Source organism: Sebastes fasciatus, chromosome 6 (genome assembly GCF_043250625.1).
Source record: "Sebastes fasciatus isolate fSebFas1 chromosome 6, fSebFas1.pri, whole genome shotgun sequence".
Classification (NCBI taxonomy): domain Eukaryota; kingdom Metazoa; phylum Chordata; class Actinopteri; order Perciformes; family Sebastidae; genus Sebastes; species Sebastes fasciatus.
The window spans coordinates 5,260,747-5,278,548 of NC_133800.1; the positions used below are offsets into that span (position 1 = coordinate 5,260,747).

At 41.0% G+C, this 17,802-nt stretch overlaps 1 protein-coding gene across 2 annotated transcripts in view; it reads right to left on the reverse strand.

Moving 5' to 3' along the window:
- The window catches only part of gnb1l (guanine nucleotide binding protein (G protein), beta polypeptide 1-like), a 35,408-nt gene that overhangs the window by 17,468 nt on the left and 138 nt on the right, over window positions 1–17,802 (reverse strand). The window contains exons 2-6 of one of the 2 annotated variants that reach the window (XM_074637265.1): window positions 12,035–12,185; window positions 7,395–7,561; window positions 6,302–6,424; window positions 5,206–5,368; window positions 741–833 (exon numbers count right to left, since the gene is read on the reverse strand). In XM_074637265.1, the coding sequence (XP_074493366.1) occupies window positions 741–833; window positions 5,206–5,368; window positions 6,302–6,424; window positions 7,395–7,504 (489 nt within the window). In that variant the 5' untranslated portion in view covers window positions 7,505–7,561; window positions 12,035–12,185. The remainder of the gene's footprint in view (window positions 1–740; window positions 834–5,205; window positions 5,369–6,301; window positions 6,425–7,394; window positions 7,562–12,034; window positions 12,186–17,802) is intronic. The other variant, XM_074637264.1, reaches the window with a different exon arrangement.

The window sequence follows — 17,802 nt, forward strand, 5'->3', positions numbered from 1 at the left end:
TATCGGCCAATACCGAGCACCGTTCCAATACCAGTGATAATTAATAAACTGTGTGCCTCACGGTCTGGAAGTGACTGGGATCATTCTTTTATGTGTAAGACAACATCAGGCTGGATATAAATATTGCTTTCCTAACTTTGTTAAACAAAATGTAACAAAAAAAATACAGATAAAAATGCATTGAATTGATATTTATTATTAGAATAAAATATCATACACCAACAACTTGGTAAAAAAAATCTTCAAAATTAACAGGAATTAAAATTCAAGTGTCAACCTGTTTAATGCAGCAACGAATTGCTCAAAATTTAAACCAGAATTAGAATGCCAGTACATAACGTATATAGTATATAAACATAGAATTGAATTGAATAGATCGGCCCGGTATCGGCATCGGTGCATCCCTACTTCCATGACTGCGGAAGGCTGCGTTTACGTGCCAATTTGTTTCACATGTGGCAAAGGGGTGTTGAAATGGGCAGAGGACGGGATCACTCCGGCCAAAACAAAAACAGACGTTCCGGCCCAGAATGGAAAATTTCAAAGGAGAACATACTGGCTGTAGCATTGTTGTCGGAGAAGCCAGTATTTCAACTTAACAAGTTTCCTTCACTTCTGATGACATGTCATGGCAATTTTTATGATTTATTACAGCAAATATATTACATATTGGTCCTTTAAGTTAAAAACACAGCAACAACTTCTGTTAAAATGACACTTCAAGAGTGTCTGGTGCTTACCTGCCACAGTTTGATACACATGACCATCCCCAGCTTAGCGTCTGGTACCAGGGTGCACACTGGGGTCTTGCTGGGTAGCTCAATAATCTTGATCTGCCGAGAACACATGACAAAAAACAACATAAATCTCACTAGAAATAGCTGACCCGTCCGCCAATACTTAAAAATCACAATACATATATTGCATCAGCACCCAAGTATTGTGATAGTATCTAATCGGGAGATAGGTGTATCGTCCAGGCCCTAATTGAGACCCAGTTAGAGTTACAAATACAAATTGCAGTTGTACGTATACATACATATATGTCTACAAGCTGTCTGCAAAGTCATGATTTGTTTGTCTTCTGAATTCAAATAACAAAGCAGCAATCTGAATGTGTCATTGTGGTTCAGGACTTCCGCAGATCAGAGTGCCTCCAACCAGCGGTACAGTATCATCCATCAGAGCGGAGCGGCCGCCCCGCTGTCTATAATAAATCCCGCTAAAGCTCGACCCCCGTGACATGAATGGTGTTTTCCTGCACACATTGGCACTGATTCTGATAAAATACACAGCCTAATGAAGCAGATGATCGAGTGTGTGTCTTCGTATGTGTGCACCCACATCACTACAGAGACTCATTCCCCTCGACTTCCTCCGTTGCTGATGATCCGCATATTCATCCTCATTAGGCCTCAGATTAAACAGCCCTTTAAGGGAGCGATCTGTATTTTAGCGCTGGGCCACATCTGTCCTGCGTGTTTACCTCTGCGTGCCTGACAAAGAGGGCCTTTAAGGACTTCTCTGTGCCTCAGGTGATCACTGTTCTTGTGTGGCATCACACTGGCCATAAATAAAACACCCACACATACTAATTGATGTTCCTGCCATGGCAGCAATCTGCTGGCAGGAATCTCGCTCTGAGCAGTAAACAGTAAAAACCACCTGAAATAGGAAACTCTTATTCTGTTTTCTTGGTTACATACCTAAATATTGACCTACCTGCATGCTGCTCATAAATCAAAACCATTGTGTAGGTTTTGTGGCAAGTGCATATGTGTTGTTTCTTGAAGTGAATTCATTTATGTGGGCGTTTTATTTGCGGATACGTGATAAGCATCTGTCGTGGTCAGTTATGTCTGCGGAATGGGGCGGGGAGACCGAATGACAAAGTCGGCTGCGGCTTGTTTTAGTCTAACTTGTATGGGTGTGTGTGTGTGTTTCTGTCTGTCTGTGTCTGTTGGGACAATGGCATTATTGAGGTGCTGCGAGTCACAGGCGCCCTGATGCCTGGCCTGCTGGACGGGGGTTAGCAAAGGCACGTTTGGCTGGATCAGGTGACCGCTCTGTGCCTTTCAAGTGTGGCTCCTCCACAGCGGAGCAAGTAACATGAATCTTGGAGGCAATAAAAGATGGCTGAATCGCTGGCTGCCCTCTCCCCATCCCACCTCGCTCCACACAAAACCCTTCAGGCACGTGGGTGTTGAGCATTAACTACATACGAGACATACTGTGCAGAGCAGACAGATCCGTGATTTCATTCCAGGGCACAATCTTTTCACAGGCCTGGGATTTCTCTTTTTAATCCACCAGTCAAAGATTAAAAACAGCCACTTGGACTATTTCATCAGTTACCTCCTGAAAAGCACAAGTACCTTGTTTTCTTTCTTCTCCCCTCACAGAGCTATTAGGTGTTTCAGACAAACGGATTCATTTAATGATACGTTACTAGCCACAGCCTAAATTAACAGTATTAAATTTGTATCCTTGCAGTGTGCATGCTGACTCATGACATGAAGGCTGGTTTGTTAATGACGCCGTTTAGATTGCCCTCTGACAGGTCCTGGCTGCAAACCGCATGCTCACGTCACGTGACTCTCGACACATTCATTGACTAAGAATATTACGTTGGCCAACGGACTGCATTGAAGCCATTTCATATTTATGGATCAGAACTAGGGCTGTCAAAGTTAATGCGATAATAACGCGTTAACGCAAATTCGTTTTAACGCCACTAATTTCTTTAACGCATGAATGCAACTTGCGATTTTTAGGTTGTAGCCGGCTCAGTTTTAAAGCCAGAGTGAAGATACTGGTATTATATGAAACTAGAAAAATCCTAAGGAATCCATCAAGGAAGCTAAATAACGCTGCAAACTTACGCTAAATATTGGTGAGGAAAAACAGGCATGGTCATTTCCAAAGGGGTCCCTTGACCTCTGACCTCAAGATATGTGAATGAAAATGGGTTCTATGGGTACCCACGAGTCTCCCCTTTACAGACATGCCCACTTTATGATAATCACATGCAGTTTGGGGCAAGTCATAGTCAAGTCAGCACACTGACACACTGACAGCTGTTGTTGCCTGTTGGGCTGCAGTTTGACATTTTACGATATCAGCATATATTTTTATGCTAAATGCAGTACCTGTGAGGGTTTCTGGACAATATTTATCGTTGTTTTGTGTTGTTAATTGATTTCCAATAATAAATATATATACATTTGTATAAAGAAGCATATTTGTCCACTCCCATGTTGATTAGAGTATTAAATACTTGACAAATCTCCCTTTAAGCTACATTTTGAACAGATAAAAAAATGTGTGATTAATTTGCAATTAATCGCGATGAACTGTTTTAATCAACTGACAGCCCCGCTCTGAACGCTTGGAGACGATCACAGTGTGGTAATAGCAAAAGATGACCGGGGGTTTGATTTAAGAGAACATCCTTTACTGTTGGACTTCCAATTTTCCACTAACCTACTAAACAGTACTAAAAGCCACAAATATGTGTGAACACTTAGATTCAACCCAGCAAGTCTGGTCGGGTTCATACAGGTTGGCATTTTTTATACTCATTAGACTGTTTAACCAATTAACCATCCCACCTCCCACCTGCATGCTGCCAATACATTCAAGGATGTTTCCTCCTGCTGAATGTAGGACAACATGTGCCAGAGGAAACGTTGATCTGGAGGGTCTGGTTAATTTACCCTAATTAAACTAGAAAACCCTCCTTAAATATTTATAGATTAACAAACCTTAAAAGCATGAAAATTTAGACATTTATACATATTATTGTGGAATGTATCAGTTCAACCTAGAATCAACCTGAAAAACGGAAACATTTTGGCAGAAGTACACATATGAACTGGGATAAAATTTAACAAATAAGCATGAATATGTATTGTCATTATATTTATATATTATCATAAGCCATTAATCGCCACACTGACTACGTTTACATGCACAAGATATTATGGTTTTTGGCCTTATTCCGAAAAAAATAAATAAACAAATATTCCTGCTAAGCTGTTTACATGACTAATATTCCCGTTTATATGCAGCCATGCAGACTCCAATTAACGTAACCAGTACTGGACTTGTTGGACCGTGCAAACACAGTCTCCCTCTTTCATTCCTTCAACCACCTTCGTGAAAAGGTTGGTATTGTGATATTTGCGTGTATCGAAAAACCCGTTGATGTCCAAGAATTCATTATGTTTAACAGTATGTGTGTTTTTCTTATGGGCATGCATCTCCGTAAGCTGCCGGCTAGTTGGTTCGCGTATATGGAGGACGGAACCTGCCAAAAACAAATGAATAAATATATAAATAAATGACTGGCGATGGTTCCACGAAACAGTTCATCGTTGGACTGTTGATCTGCACACCTGTACGAGGCAGCGGTGGGGGGAGCAGCAGAAGGCCGACAACCCGCTTTACGGAGCCGGGAATGAAGAGTAGAATGAAGAAATGTAAAAAGGAATGTGTAAAGAAATGTATAAAGAAAAGAATACAGAAATAAATAAACAAATAAAATTAATTAATTAAAAAATAAATAATAATAAATATGAAAAAAGGGCAAATTAAACAGAACTAATTCTTACAATTATTACAAACATAAATACATTCAAAACATTTATTTTGAATATTATTTATTTATGGAGTCGCTTATGTATGTATTCATTTATTTCTTTTATTTTGGCAGGTTCTGTCTGTGTACAACGCACAGAGCTGGCCATAAACAGGCAAGAGGCCACGTGTCGCAAACTGCCGTTAAAAACCCCGATTGAGACGCATATTCTGAATGTGCTGTATACATGTCCAAAGAATACTCCTAAATCCCGAATTATATCGGCATATCCCACATGTCTTAATCGGAAAATGCTCCTTTCAGAATAAGGCCCTTATTCAGAATATCCAAACGGAATATGCTTTTTACTTGACCCATATCAAATTTGAAATATTGTCATATTCAGAATAATAGTGGAATTTTAACAACATATAAACCTAGTTACTGAAACACAGAAAACACTTTTATATGCACTTATCCTTTTCAAGGCTGCATGGGGGGTAGAGCACATCCCAGCATGCACTGGGTGAGAAGCAGGGCACAAAATTGATTGGTCGTCGATTTATAAACAGGCTAAAACACACAGACACCCGGACACATTCACACTCACATCCACACTGTCTTACCTCTTCTGTCTGTTGTCCAGCGAAGGCCAGCAGACGCGTCCCAGGGCTCGTCTCCAGCACGGAGCACTGACAGAATCCGACACTGCCCGTCCACACGGAGTCCATCACCTCACTACGACCTTCGCTCAGATCCCACAGACAGACCTGCATGTCCCGTCCCTGACTGCTCCACCGATGGAAAGAACAAAAACAGACAAAAGATGCAGTTTTTTTGCATATTTCAAAACACATCTCATATCAAAATATGTATGACACTGAATGCTTACTACTAGGGATGTCACAACAGCAGAATTTAGTAGTCGATTGCAATACCAGTGAAATTCCAAGATTCTCGATACTCCTTTATTATCGTTTGCATACTGGTTTTTGTGATGAAGTTAAACAGGTCATAATTCCCTCTCTATTATCTATTTTATATTGCTGTGAAAACATCTCCTTCAAACAACTGGATTTATTCAAGTTTCTCGCCAAAAACTACACAAGATTACATTTGAACACATCATGATAACATTAGAATTCACCTTCAGCCAATATTATTTTGTACTGAATAGAGCCTGAATGCATCACAATGTAAACCAATGGCACATCCAGTTAACGTTAGCTTCGTGTAGGACTGTGTTGCCCACCAGCTGCTAACAGCTAATGTTAACTAGCTCTCTTCCTGCCGATTTCAACACTGATTTGTTGTTCCCAATGTAGCGTTATCAGGGAAAAAATAGGGAGTGTCCCCTGGACGCGTCGATAGTGAGTTTACTGTATCCCAAGCACATTTTTTATAGTACCCGCGATGATGGGATGCCGTTAGTCTCGAGCCCTGACGTCACGTTTTCTGAATTTTGGCATCGACTTGGTATCGAAGCATTGGTTCTCGTGACATCCCTACTTACTATCAAATTATTTCATCACCACAGGCTCTAAGCTTAGTTAAAAAGAAAACCATAAAGTCTGAAGTCAACGACATCTAAAGTACAAATAATATGAAATATATGTAAATAAACAATATTTTACATTCCCAAATGCTCTGACAGAAACAGAAAGAGAAGGATGAGAAAGACATCTTTTCAAAAAGTTAAGAGACCAAGAGAACGGTCCTCACCTGATGAGGGTATCAGTCTCCTGCAGGGTGCTGACCCAGACGACCGAGCTACCAGAATGACCTACAATCTTCTCAGCCCTCCTGGTGTTCAGGTTCCACATATGGATGGCTCCCTTCCCTGACCTGCAAACCCAACAGGAAGCTTCAAGTAGCCTTTTAATGTACAATATATCATTCAACGTCGCTCTGCTCTCCTACACCTAAAAATAAGATATCAAAAATAGGCAGATTTGCTCCTAATTATTAAATATCTAAATAACATTGAAACTTTTGGTGTTTATAATGAAATCTATAATAAACTTTCAGCATATTGTAATTAGCCCATAAGGGGAGACTTTGGCCAATCACATGTCATTTCAGAGAGAGAGCGTTCCTATTGGCTGTTCGTTCAACGGAGGCAGCTGTCAATCACTCGCAAACTCCGATCTCCGAAATATTAATTAATATTCTGTTACTGTAATGCCTATTTCTTGCGTAAAATATTTTCAGAAACATCCTGTAGTGTACTGTTTAGCTGTAAAATGAGAAAGTTTGCTCCGACTGGTGGGCGGTGCTTGGTATTTCCTCAACTGATCTCAACATGGCTGCTGGGTCAAACACTTTCTCATTTTACAGCTAAACAGTACTCTAAAATATGTTTCTGAAAACATTTTATGCGAGAAATAGGCATTACAATAAAAGAATATTGAGTCATATTAAAATCAGCGCTGCCTAGTTTGACCGTTTAATCGGAGTTTGCGAGTGATTGACAGCTGCTCAGAGACGGCAAGGCTCCAGCTCGACTCTGATTGGTTGTTTTCCTCCAGTCTGTGAAATCTTGCAGATGCCATTAGGAGCACCGGAGGACACAGAGGAACATGATTTTTTTCACATTACCTGTCTCATGCACTACTGTCAGGATCATTTGCTCCAACTTTCTTACTTAATAGCTGCTCTTACACATCCAAACTCTGTACCCGTTTTAAAATCTGAAGTGAATCCTGATTGGCTGGCTGGCTTGGTGTCTACTTACATGCTTTAAATAAACAAAACAATCTTCACTGTTTGAGGAAGATGAAGAGCCAACATATGAATGTTGAGATGAATGACTCACCCAGAAAACAGGAGGGGAGTGTCCCCTCCATGGCAGCTAAAGTGGAGGGTGTTGAGGGCCCCGCCAGCCCCCCTCAGGGTGTAGATGGGGGACGGAGCAGGACGAGACATCCCTGGGTCACACAATCAATGTATGGTTGCAAGGAGGCCGCGAGTCATGACACACCACTGAAACAGAAAAGTGAGCCGAGTTACTTATCTGAACAAGTGTCTTTTCAGCAGAAATGATTAATGTTCCATTGAAATCAAGTTAATTTGACTCTTTCAGATGGATAGATTAAAGTTAAATGTAGGCTTAAAATCTAAAATCATCTTGTTTTGTTTTTGCACCAACACAGAGCAAAGATTGTCAGAGAGCAGCTCCATTTTGCCTCGAAGCCTTTTCTTCTCCACACAGCAGACAGTTGTGTTTAATGCGCTGTCTGCATTTGCTCTATTGTTAGTAGCTACAAACCCTGTGGCCTTCTCTCCGTCTTCCTCCTTCTAGTCTACCTGATAACACCTCTCTTACTCAATACGTCATAAATCACAACCCCTGACAGCTTAATTACAGTAAACAGACGGCGATTCAGGCTTCTCACTCCTCTTGCGATCAACAGCCGTTGTCCCAGAGGCAGAAGTAACAGCTCAGGCTTTTATGTCGTTTGTAGGCTGGGCCGCCGAGGAAACCAAACCGACCACAGGTATGCTGCGAGGAAATGATGCGTCAACATTAAATTGCAGTACAATCACTCTTAGTGATTGGCTTCAGATAGCTAATATCCAGCTATCCATCTTTTTTCTAACCTGCTTGTCATGTTTTAGTATGACAGGTGTCTTTAACCTGTTTATGCAAATATTCAGTCAGTGTATTTGAATTAGACCAACAAATAAATGTTGTTGTTTAATGCAGGATGATGCATCCCACTGTCTCATTGTTGGGAAACAATGCACAGAGTATGACTTTAGAAAACAACCACCCACTCAAATACAAATGAACAATTATCTACTAATTAAAATAAAGTGTTTGCAGGTTTTCGTGGCTATCATCCCTGCGGCTGCTACGTAAATTCCTCCCCCATCACACTGAAAGTATTTTTCAACCTGGTTATCTGCAATTACAAGTCCACAAACTGTACAAGAGAAAAAAATCCGAAAAGTGACTTTTCCGAAAAGACCAAAAGCCGACTAACCACACTACTAAAATTCTTAGAAGTAAAATAGCGCACAATAATACACTGAAGCTGGCTTTACTTTACAGGCAAAGAGTATAGAAGCAAAGAAACAAAACTCTACAGCGCTGCCAACATTTTGGACTGAAAACGCCAGTGAGTCTGGCTGTGGATGTATAAAGAGACGTCTGTAAATCAAAGGATCTTTTTTCTTTTTAGGTAGATCAACTTCCCATTACAAACACTTAAATAGCCCTCATTTAAATCGTTATGTCCTAAAAGTTTAAAGTTCATTAACCGCTGAATCCAGAGTTATTTTCCACGGCATAATGAACGTGCATCAGACTCACAGGACTGCACCGCCCTACACGCTTATATGACATATCTGGTTCTAGCCAGCTTCCTGCTAGCTGTATGTGACTGTAATAACGGATATATTGGCTGTAATTCATCACTTTTATAATCTTATAATACATCCATGGGCTGTATGCTGTATGCCTGGACCGTGGTGGATGTATTAACGTCTCCGTTCACAAACAACCGGCTATCGGCCAGTAGCTAGTAGTGCTAGTAGCATGACATCAACAGAATTTAATGTAGTTGTAGGTTATTTACTAACACACAGGGCAAAAGCACAGGACACTTCCTCTTCTACATCCATGGTCTGCAGTCTATTGGACATTGATTTCGGAGGTCTTTGACATGAAAAAGTTTGAGAAACTTCTTAACAATATCCATTCTTTGTTACAGGTGCTAAATGTGAAATTGGGAGAATTTCTAGTGCCTCCGCACGGCTCTCAACACAGCGACAGCTGAGCCGGTGGCTCGCAGCTAACGGCGAGGCCTACTGAAAGAGGCTGGGACACGGGTCTTGGGGTGTTAACGTAATAATTCTGTAGTTGTCAACTACAGTTGAGGAGGTAACCGCGGAGGAAGTGAAAACTATGATCAGAGTAATCGCTCTTATGACTCTTAGTAACATTGGGCTCACTTCTCAAGTGAATTAAATAGTGAAAATAAACTATTCCCCATTTTTCTGGGGACCCCCAGGAACTCCCTCAAGGACCCCTGGTTGAGAATCACTGGTATAGAGCACTTTTAAAAGGAATACATTTAGGGAAATACGCTTATTTGCCTTCTTGCCGAGAGTTAGATGAGGAGATTGATACATCCCACTCTTCAATAGGAAGCTGGAGCCAGGAGACGATTAGCTTAGCTTAGCACAGCATAAAGACTGGAAACAGGGGGAAACAGCTAACCTGTCTAAGAATCCACCTATCAGTACCTCTAAATCTCACTAACTAACACACTATATATCTTGTTTGTTTAATCTGTACAGAAAAACGACAACTTGAGTCTTGTCCTCACTGTGATGTTGCCATGGCAACTAGCAGAGACTCCAGGAAGTCACTGCTCCACGCTAAGAAATAGCCCCATTTCCAGTCTTCATGCTAAGCTTACTGTGTCCTGACTGAAGCTTCATACTGAGCAGACACATATAAAAGTGGTATCTTCTCGTATAACTCAGGCAAGAAAGTGAGTAAGTGTATTTCCCCAAAAACTCTTCAAGTACAATACGGGTAACTACATGTTTTAGGTCATCTGAGTTAATGAGCACGACCTCACTTCCACCACACGGTCACCCCCTCCTCCACTTTTACTTATCATAACCCTTGCTCCCTGCAATCAGTAGACGCTGAAACTGGAGCCTGAGGCATTCAGGAGCAACTCATTTCAGGAGGTTAGTGGTTAAATTGTCCATGTGAATCTGTGAAGCGGAGAGTCAGAGACCCCTGACCAGCCTGCCTCATTAAAGACATAACGCTGCAGTCTGGTGGACTCACAAGGACACAGTCATCCCATCAGCTTTACTATCAGTTTACCACCACAGGGAGACACTCTGCATGTTTGCAAAATGGAACATTTTTGTCCCCATGCTCACTATAGAAAAAATAGCACTAACATCCATCTAAATATATAAAATGACCAAAAAAAACATTATTTGGAATGGTTCCAAAGTAGGGCTGTCAAAGTTAACGCAAATTTGCTTTAACGGCACTAATTTCTTTAACGCATTAACGCAACTTGCGATATTTTGGTTGTAGCGGGCTCAGTTTTAGAGCTAGAGCGAAGTTTCATATGAAACTAGAATCCCTAAGGAATCCACTGGTACCAACTATGTCGTGAAGGAGGTTAAATAACACTCCAAACTTATGCTAAATTTTGGCGAGGAAAAACTGTCATGGCCATTTTCAAAGGGGTCCCTTGACCTCTGACCTCCAGATATGTGAATGAAAATGGGTTCTATGGGTACCCACGAGTCTCCCCTTTACAGACATGCCCACTTTGTGATAATCACATGCAGTTTGGGGCAAGTCATAGTCAAGTCAGCACACTGACACACTGACAGCTGTTGTTGCCTGTTGGGCTGCAGTTTGCCATGTTATGATTTGAGTATTTTTTTAAAGATAATGTTTTTGGCTTTTTGCCTTTATTTGACAGTAATAGTTGTGAAAGGGGGAGAGAGAGGGGATGACATGCAGCAAAGGTCGGATTTGAACCCCGGGCCACTGCGCTAAGGACTCAGCCTTGGTACTTGGACAGCTGGCTCTACCAGGTGAGCTACCTGAGCGCCTCTGATTTGCATATTTTTTATGCTAAATAAAGGAACCTGTGAGGGTTTCTGGACAATATTTGTCATTGTTTTGTGTTGTTAATTGATTTCCAATAATAAATATATACATACATTTACATAAAGCAGCATATTTACCCACTCCCATATTGATGAGTATTAAATATTTGACAAATCTCCCTTTAAGGTACATTTCGAACTAATAAAAAATGTTTGATTAATCGTGATTAACTATGGACAATCATGTGATTAATCGCAATTACATTTTTTAAGCGATTGACAGCCCTAGTATTTAATAATTTGGGAGAATACGCATATTGACCCCTCATTCACAACGGCCTTTAATTCATACCTTTCACAATAAAAGCACTATACATACAGTATACGCTGCATCACTGCTTACCAAGGAGAACTTAAATTCACTCAGAGCATTTCGGTAAGAGACAGCTCAACAAAATAGCTTACAATATGTATTTATCACAAATCTCCCTTTAATTAACATTTTGAACAGATTAAAAAATGTGAGATTAATTTGTGATTAATCGCGACTAACTATGGTCAATCATGCAATTAATAGTGATTAAATATTTCTATCGATTGACAGCCCTAGTTCAAAGCATATGGCTGTTTGCACAAGATATTGACCATTAGGTATCACTCATATCTCTCAAGTAAACCAGCAGGAAACTCTTCAGCCAACAACTGTACAAACTTGTTTTTGAGTGGTATGAAAATATAGCAAAAACCGTCAACAGTTTTTTTGTGAGGGTCTATCAGTTAAGCTGTGAATTGATGGGTAAGGCTGCATTCCTGAGCCAGAGTCCTGTGTCTGTGAGTATGTGACAAGGTGAGGCTCACCCTGATAACAGGTGGATTACGCGTCCCTTATTGTCCTCTCGCAGCAGGCCTGCGTGGAGCTCTGAGTCACGGACACAGCAGCCCGAAACTGTCTGCTTTCATTGTCTCAACACCAGCGGCTGGAAGACTTTCCAACGGCAATCACAGCTCACTGTCAATCACAAGACAACAGTTTGGGACAGTGTTACTCTTGGACTATATAAGCAAACTTGCATCTAAAAGAGGAGTATAATGGCCACTTTCCCCTGCTACTACTTCCTCAGTGGACTGTTCCCTCTGTTTTCCAGGCGTCAGCATTTCCAGTGTCTGAATCGCCCACAACAATGGGTCTGTTGTGGTGGCTTCAAGTGAATCACCCGAAAAACCCGAATACAAACACACACGCGGGCAGCTCAGGAAGGGAGAGACAGATACTGTAAACAAACAAGACGGTGGCAGGATGTCACTCTAATCTATTTGCAAGGACCCTTAAATTGTTCCTTGCTAACAGTCGGGCAAACAATTGCGCCCGTCACTTGTCAAGCTTGTATGTTTGAAGTCTGCAAAGATACTTGCTGGAGTAGCGGCAGTAATGCTGTGTTCAGACCAAGAGCGTAGCGAATTTTCGCCTCGCTTTACTTTTACCGCCGGTATCGTTTGTGTTCATTCGCGCTAGAAGCGCCGGAGAAGAGAAGGAGCTTGTCTCTATAGATACCAACAACTTTTTTTCCGCCATTTCCACCACCAACCACGGAAGAAATAACCACTGTTGCTGCTTTGTACATGTTGTCGAAGTCCCAGATATGTTGGAAAACCAAACGCCGTCGTGTCTGGGTTCATAACGTCACCCAGCCGCGAGCCTTATTCACATACAGTGCCATTGCACTGACTGTATCTAGGAAGCCACATGTAGCTACTGCGGTATGAACCCAAAATAAACAGATTGTGCTTTGATTTAATTGCAATAAACAGATCAAAAGGATGCCAAAATAACTACAAAGCAATGTTGATTTGTAAAAAGTGTGAATACATGCTTTGTCAGGTCTGTCCGCAAGACGACAAGCAAACAACGTTTAAAACGGTTGTTTTCTGAATGGAGTTTGGATCGATCGGTGCCAGGCTATGCTAACATTGTAGCTGCTCCATCAACACTCAACATGACGTCATCAAGGCATAAATACAGCAGCGTGAATTCACAGCCGCGTGAATTTGCGTCAACTCGCCTCTTTGCATTGACTTTGTATGTAATCGCGCCGCGCTAAAAGTTCGCTTCGCTCTCGGTGTGAACGCACCCTTAGAAGCTGGGGTAGATGTGATCCTCAAGGACAAGTAAGTAGCTCTATTTAGATCTCCAAAAGTCTCTGCACCCAGCAGCTTTAATGAACGTGACAAGATTTCATAAAGTGCTTAGATAACAAATACCCAATAGGTCAGTGAACTGTCTTATTAAACATGTCCACAGGAAAAAAAATCTCAGTTACTAGCTAGGCCTAATTAAACCTGTGCGTCTCGGACAGGGCATAATAAATCAGACTGACTGATTAATATACCCGAGCTGGATATGGGAGCGAGTGGGAAGAGGCAGGAGAGGAGGATTGAGGCTCCTGCTGGCCCCGTAACAGATAAGACAGCTCTGGGGTAATCTGACTCTAAGTCCGTGGATAAAGGCAGTTTGTCTCTTCTTGGGCCGTCTGTCCACACCTACTGGGTAATTAGGCCTAATTATGAGAGAAAGGTCCGCTTCCCCTTCATGTTATTAAATAAGAGCCAGCCTCGTCCGCCAAGGATCTCTCAACACCAGCAAGGGGCTGGCGACCTTCAGATCAAACGCAGCCACTATCTATGCCCCCCCCACCCCTCCCCCCCAGCTCCGACTGCAGCGCCCGTTCCCCTCCTCGACATCGTTGCACATATGAGGGCTCGCGGAGGGAGGGGACAGAGAGGGTATTCGTTATGATATGGGGCATCAAAGTTTTTTTTGGGACTAGAGGTGAGGGGGGAGTCCTGTCCACATTCCTCGCTTGGCTCTTTTAGTGCTGGTATCATGTGATCGGCAGCTACCCACCTGAGCTGCCCCCTTGTCAAATTCTGCCATTCATAAATAAAGAGCAGGGAGGGGGGGATATACTGATCACAGGGGGTTTATTAGAGAAAAGCTTTATAATGCCCCCAGCTTCACAGGAGCCATTATGGAGGCATGGGATCCCAAGATCCCCTGCTGATATCAGCCTCATCAAATATGAGATCTGAGCTGCATGATGAAAACTGAAGTAGATTACACATAACTCAAAAGCTGCATTCTAGATAGGCCTTCCAATGAAAAGCCAACTTTACAACCTTTCAAACCAAAAGTATTTCTGTAACCACGACAAGCTTAAAAAGAAAGACCTCGAATCCATCTATTGCTGGTCGGGGCGGGACAAAAAAAAAATCGATTCACCTATGTATCACGATTTTTTTTAGGATTTTGAAATAGATTTTTTAATACCAGAATCTATATATTTGCTTCATTTGAGTCTATACAGAGGTAGAAGGAAGTTACCACTTTTATCGTTGTAGTCAAAGTAACGGGACGTCATATCTGTTTTGCATTCGTCACAAAAAAACAAAAAACAAAACACAGCGAGCCGAAATGAGAAAGTAGAAAATGGAGGAGGTCCGCATGGATACGACCTGCACCATCACATTTTAAATCCAATGTGGTAAACACTACATACACATTACCAGGAAAAGCAGAGCGAGACATCACGGCTAAAGCTGCATGCTAACTCTGTCATGGACAGGAAACGTTATTGTATCGCGGTAACGTGCGGTCAAGCCGGCCGTCACTCTCATCTCTGTGGTCAAATCAGCCGACGCTACGACTGTAGAGCACCCATATACTGACATTAATGTTAAATGCATTTAAACAGCCCCGATGGAGCTGACCATGGATGGATAAAGAGAACGGAGCTGAAGGGAGAACTAGTGACGGACATGGAGAAGTTAGAAGTTTACACGTGTGACCACGTCCGGTTTTCAAAATTAGGTGTTATCAAAGGGAACTGTATATACAAAATACATATATGGAAATAAGACTGATTTGTATATATTCACCAGTAGTATGAAACATTACACGTCCCTTATAAATTAAAAAGAAAATACCACTAATTTGTGAGGGAAATATTGAATCGACACCCAATCGTGATAGTACTGAATCGGGAGGTAGGTGTATCGTTCCAGCCCATATTGCTACTACATCATAACTCAGCTATTCGGCTGTTTATCACAGGCTGTGGTCTAATCTGCTGTTTCCCGGCTTTTCACCGTCTCGCCATGGGGGCACTTCCACCTCGCTGGCTGGTCAGTGGGCGGTGAGCTGGCTCTATGACCATTAGTCAGCCTTTCTGCCCTAACCCTCCCCCCAACTAACACAGATCCTTCTGAGGAGGAAACCAACGTGCCAAATAGAGAGCTAGGTCCATTATAAAAGTCCAGTTAGACAAACAACACGGGAAGTGGCGAGGAAGACACACGCCCTTTATTGTGTCTTGGTGGGGTTATCTTGACTGGATAAACAGCGCAGCGTCAGATAGAGGCAGAAGTCAGACACAAGTGCACCAACACCCACTGTCAGTCACAGATCCACTGAGTGGGAAGAGATGGCATTGTTCGCGTGAATGGCGTGAATGCTAAGCAGGGGCCATTGCAGATAAGAGCTCAATGCCTTGTGGGTGTCATTGAGGCAGGCACTGATGGAGCGCTGTGTCAGAGGGTCCTGTTTTAGGAGGTCCTGACTGTGGTCAACAGGTACCAGGAGCCTTATCTGTTTGCATTATCACCCATTTCCTCCATGAGGTCACACTAGAGGATAAAGGGACACAAGAGGGTTGACAGCTCAAGTGTCATCATCATACATCTCCACACGTTGAAGGGTGTGATGGGCTTCGGATATATAGGGATTTTGCTGTCCATACAGCAAAGATATGAGCACAAGTAGATGTTTATTGTGCCATAATCTAAATAAGACATAATGCAACAGGGGACAAAGTACACAGAAAACAACAAGATGTTACACTTTGTCAAACAGCACATCCCCCCAGTGTAACAACTGTCAGTCATCTTCAGGGATGTGATGAGTGACTGCATGAAGACTAAGTAATGGACGGTGAAAAGTTTGAGTGTTAGCTATTTGTACATGGTGAACAGCTTCCGGGGTTCAGCCAGAACTCGATGGAGAACGGAACCTGCCAAAGTAAAAAATTAATTAATGAATAAATAAATGACTCGATAAATAAATAAATAAATATGCCATTAAAAGTAGCAAAAATAATATAAAAAATAAATGTAGTCATTAATTAATTGATAAAATGTGATATTTCTAAAGAAATAAATAATGTGAATAAAAGAATATAGAGATAAATAAGTTTGGGGGAATGAATAAGCGGTGAAATGCTAAGGGAAAATCATGCAGAAATAAATAAATAAATGCTTAAACAAATTAATAAATAGATACATTTAAAAATAAATACAAAAAATATTTCAAAAATAAATACATAAATAAAAATAAATGCTAAATAAATAAATTTTAAAATTCGTAAAAACAAATACATAAATAAAAGTGGAAATTAACAAGAAGAGTAAATAAATAAGGGAATTAATACAACGGTAAGTAAATGAAATGCAAATTAAACATTTCATCAACTAATAAATGACTATATATTTTATATATTATAAATTATTTTTGCTACTTTTAATATCATATTTACTTATTTATTGAGTCATTTATTTATTTATTTATTTTGGCAGGTTTTGTTCTCCATAGAACCCACTTACCAAATTTAAAAAGCTCCTATAACTGAACAAAGCGGGAACAAAAAACAAAACTAGTACAACTCCAAGTTGTGCATTTGTGAATTATCATGGGAGATGAGCTGGATATAGGAGCTCCATGATCAATTTCACAATTAAAGAGCACTCAGGTAGTATACACAGAGTGTTTACCTTCCCTGAGGTTGTGTAATCCTTTAAATTTGAATATGAGATACAAATGAATACAAAAGGAAACCATTTAGAACTTTTACAACATCTGCATCTGAACTTGGATCTGCTTGACAATACATGAGACAGACAATCATAGGTTAAATGTGCCCGCCTTCTTCCTTAACAGTGAGTGCATAGCTAAAATATTTTATATGCTTAATATAATGTAAATAAATCTATTAAAGATTTGATCTGCTCTGAGTTCTCCCTCTCCTTTCTTACAGCTAGTTCCAAGACATTTCATGAGCTTATCTATAAACAGCCAAACCTAACATCATTCAAACATTAGGTAGGTAATGTTTCTTGGGTAATCTGCAAATACATGTACCTCACTGACTTCAGTAACAGTGAGATACATCATATTTGATTTGATCTACAAGCACTTTATTCTAAATAAAGCTCAACTTGTATGATTGATCATAACTTTACAATTTAAGCATTTGACATAAAAGTGGTACTAAACTGGTATTGTTTCACAGCTGAGGTTTTGTTCTTATTTTACTATTAGTTGCCTGTTAATTATTCTTACTCGTGTCTCCATGCAAACTGGATGTTATCAGGGCTGCTTTAGACTCACAACAGTCTTCATAAGTTATAACATGATGCTGGGCTGAAACTGTTTCAGTCTCATGTTGTTTACAAGAAGGATAGCAACCAGCTAGCAGCCACCTACAACAACAGCTACAGACAACACGTGGACCTCGTTATTAAACGAGAGGCGCTATCGCGGTAAAGGAGGGTCAACGATAATAAAGCTTTAACAAAAC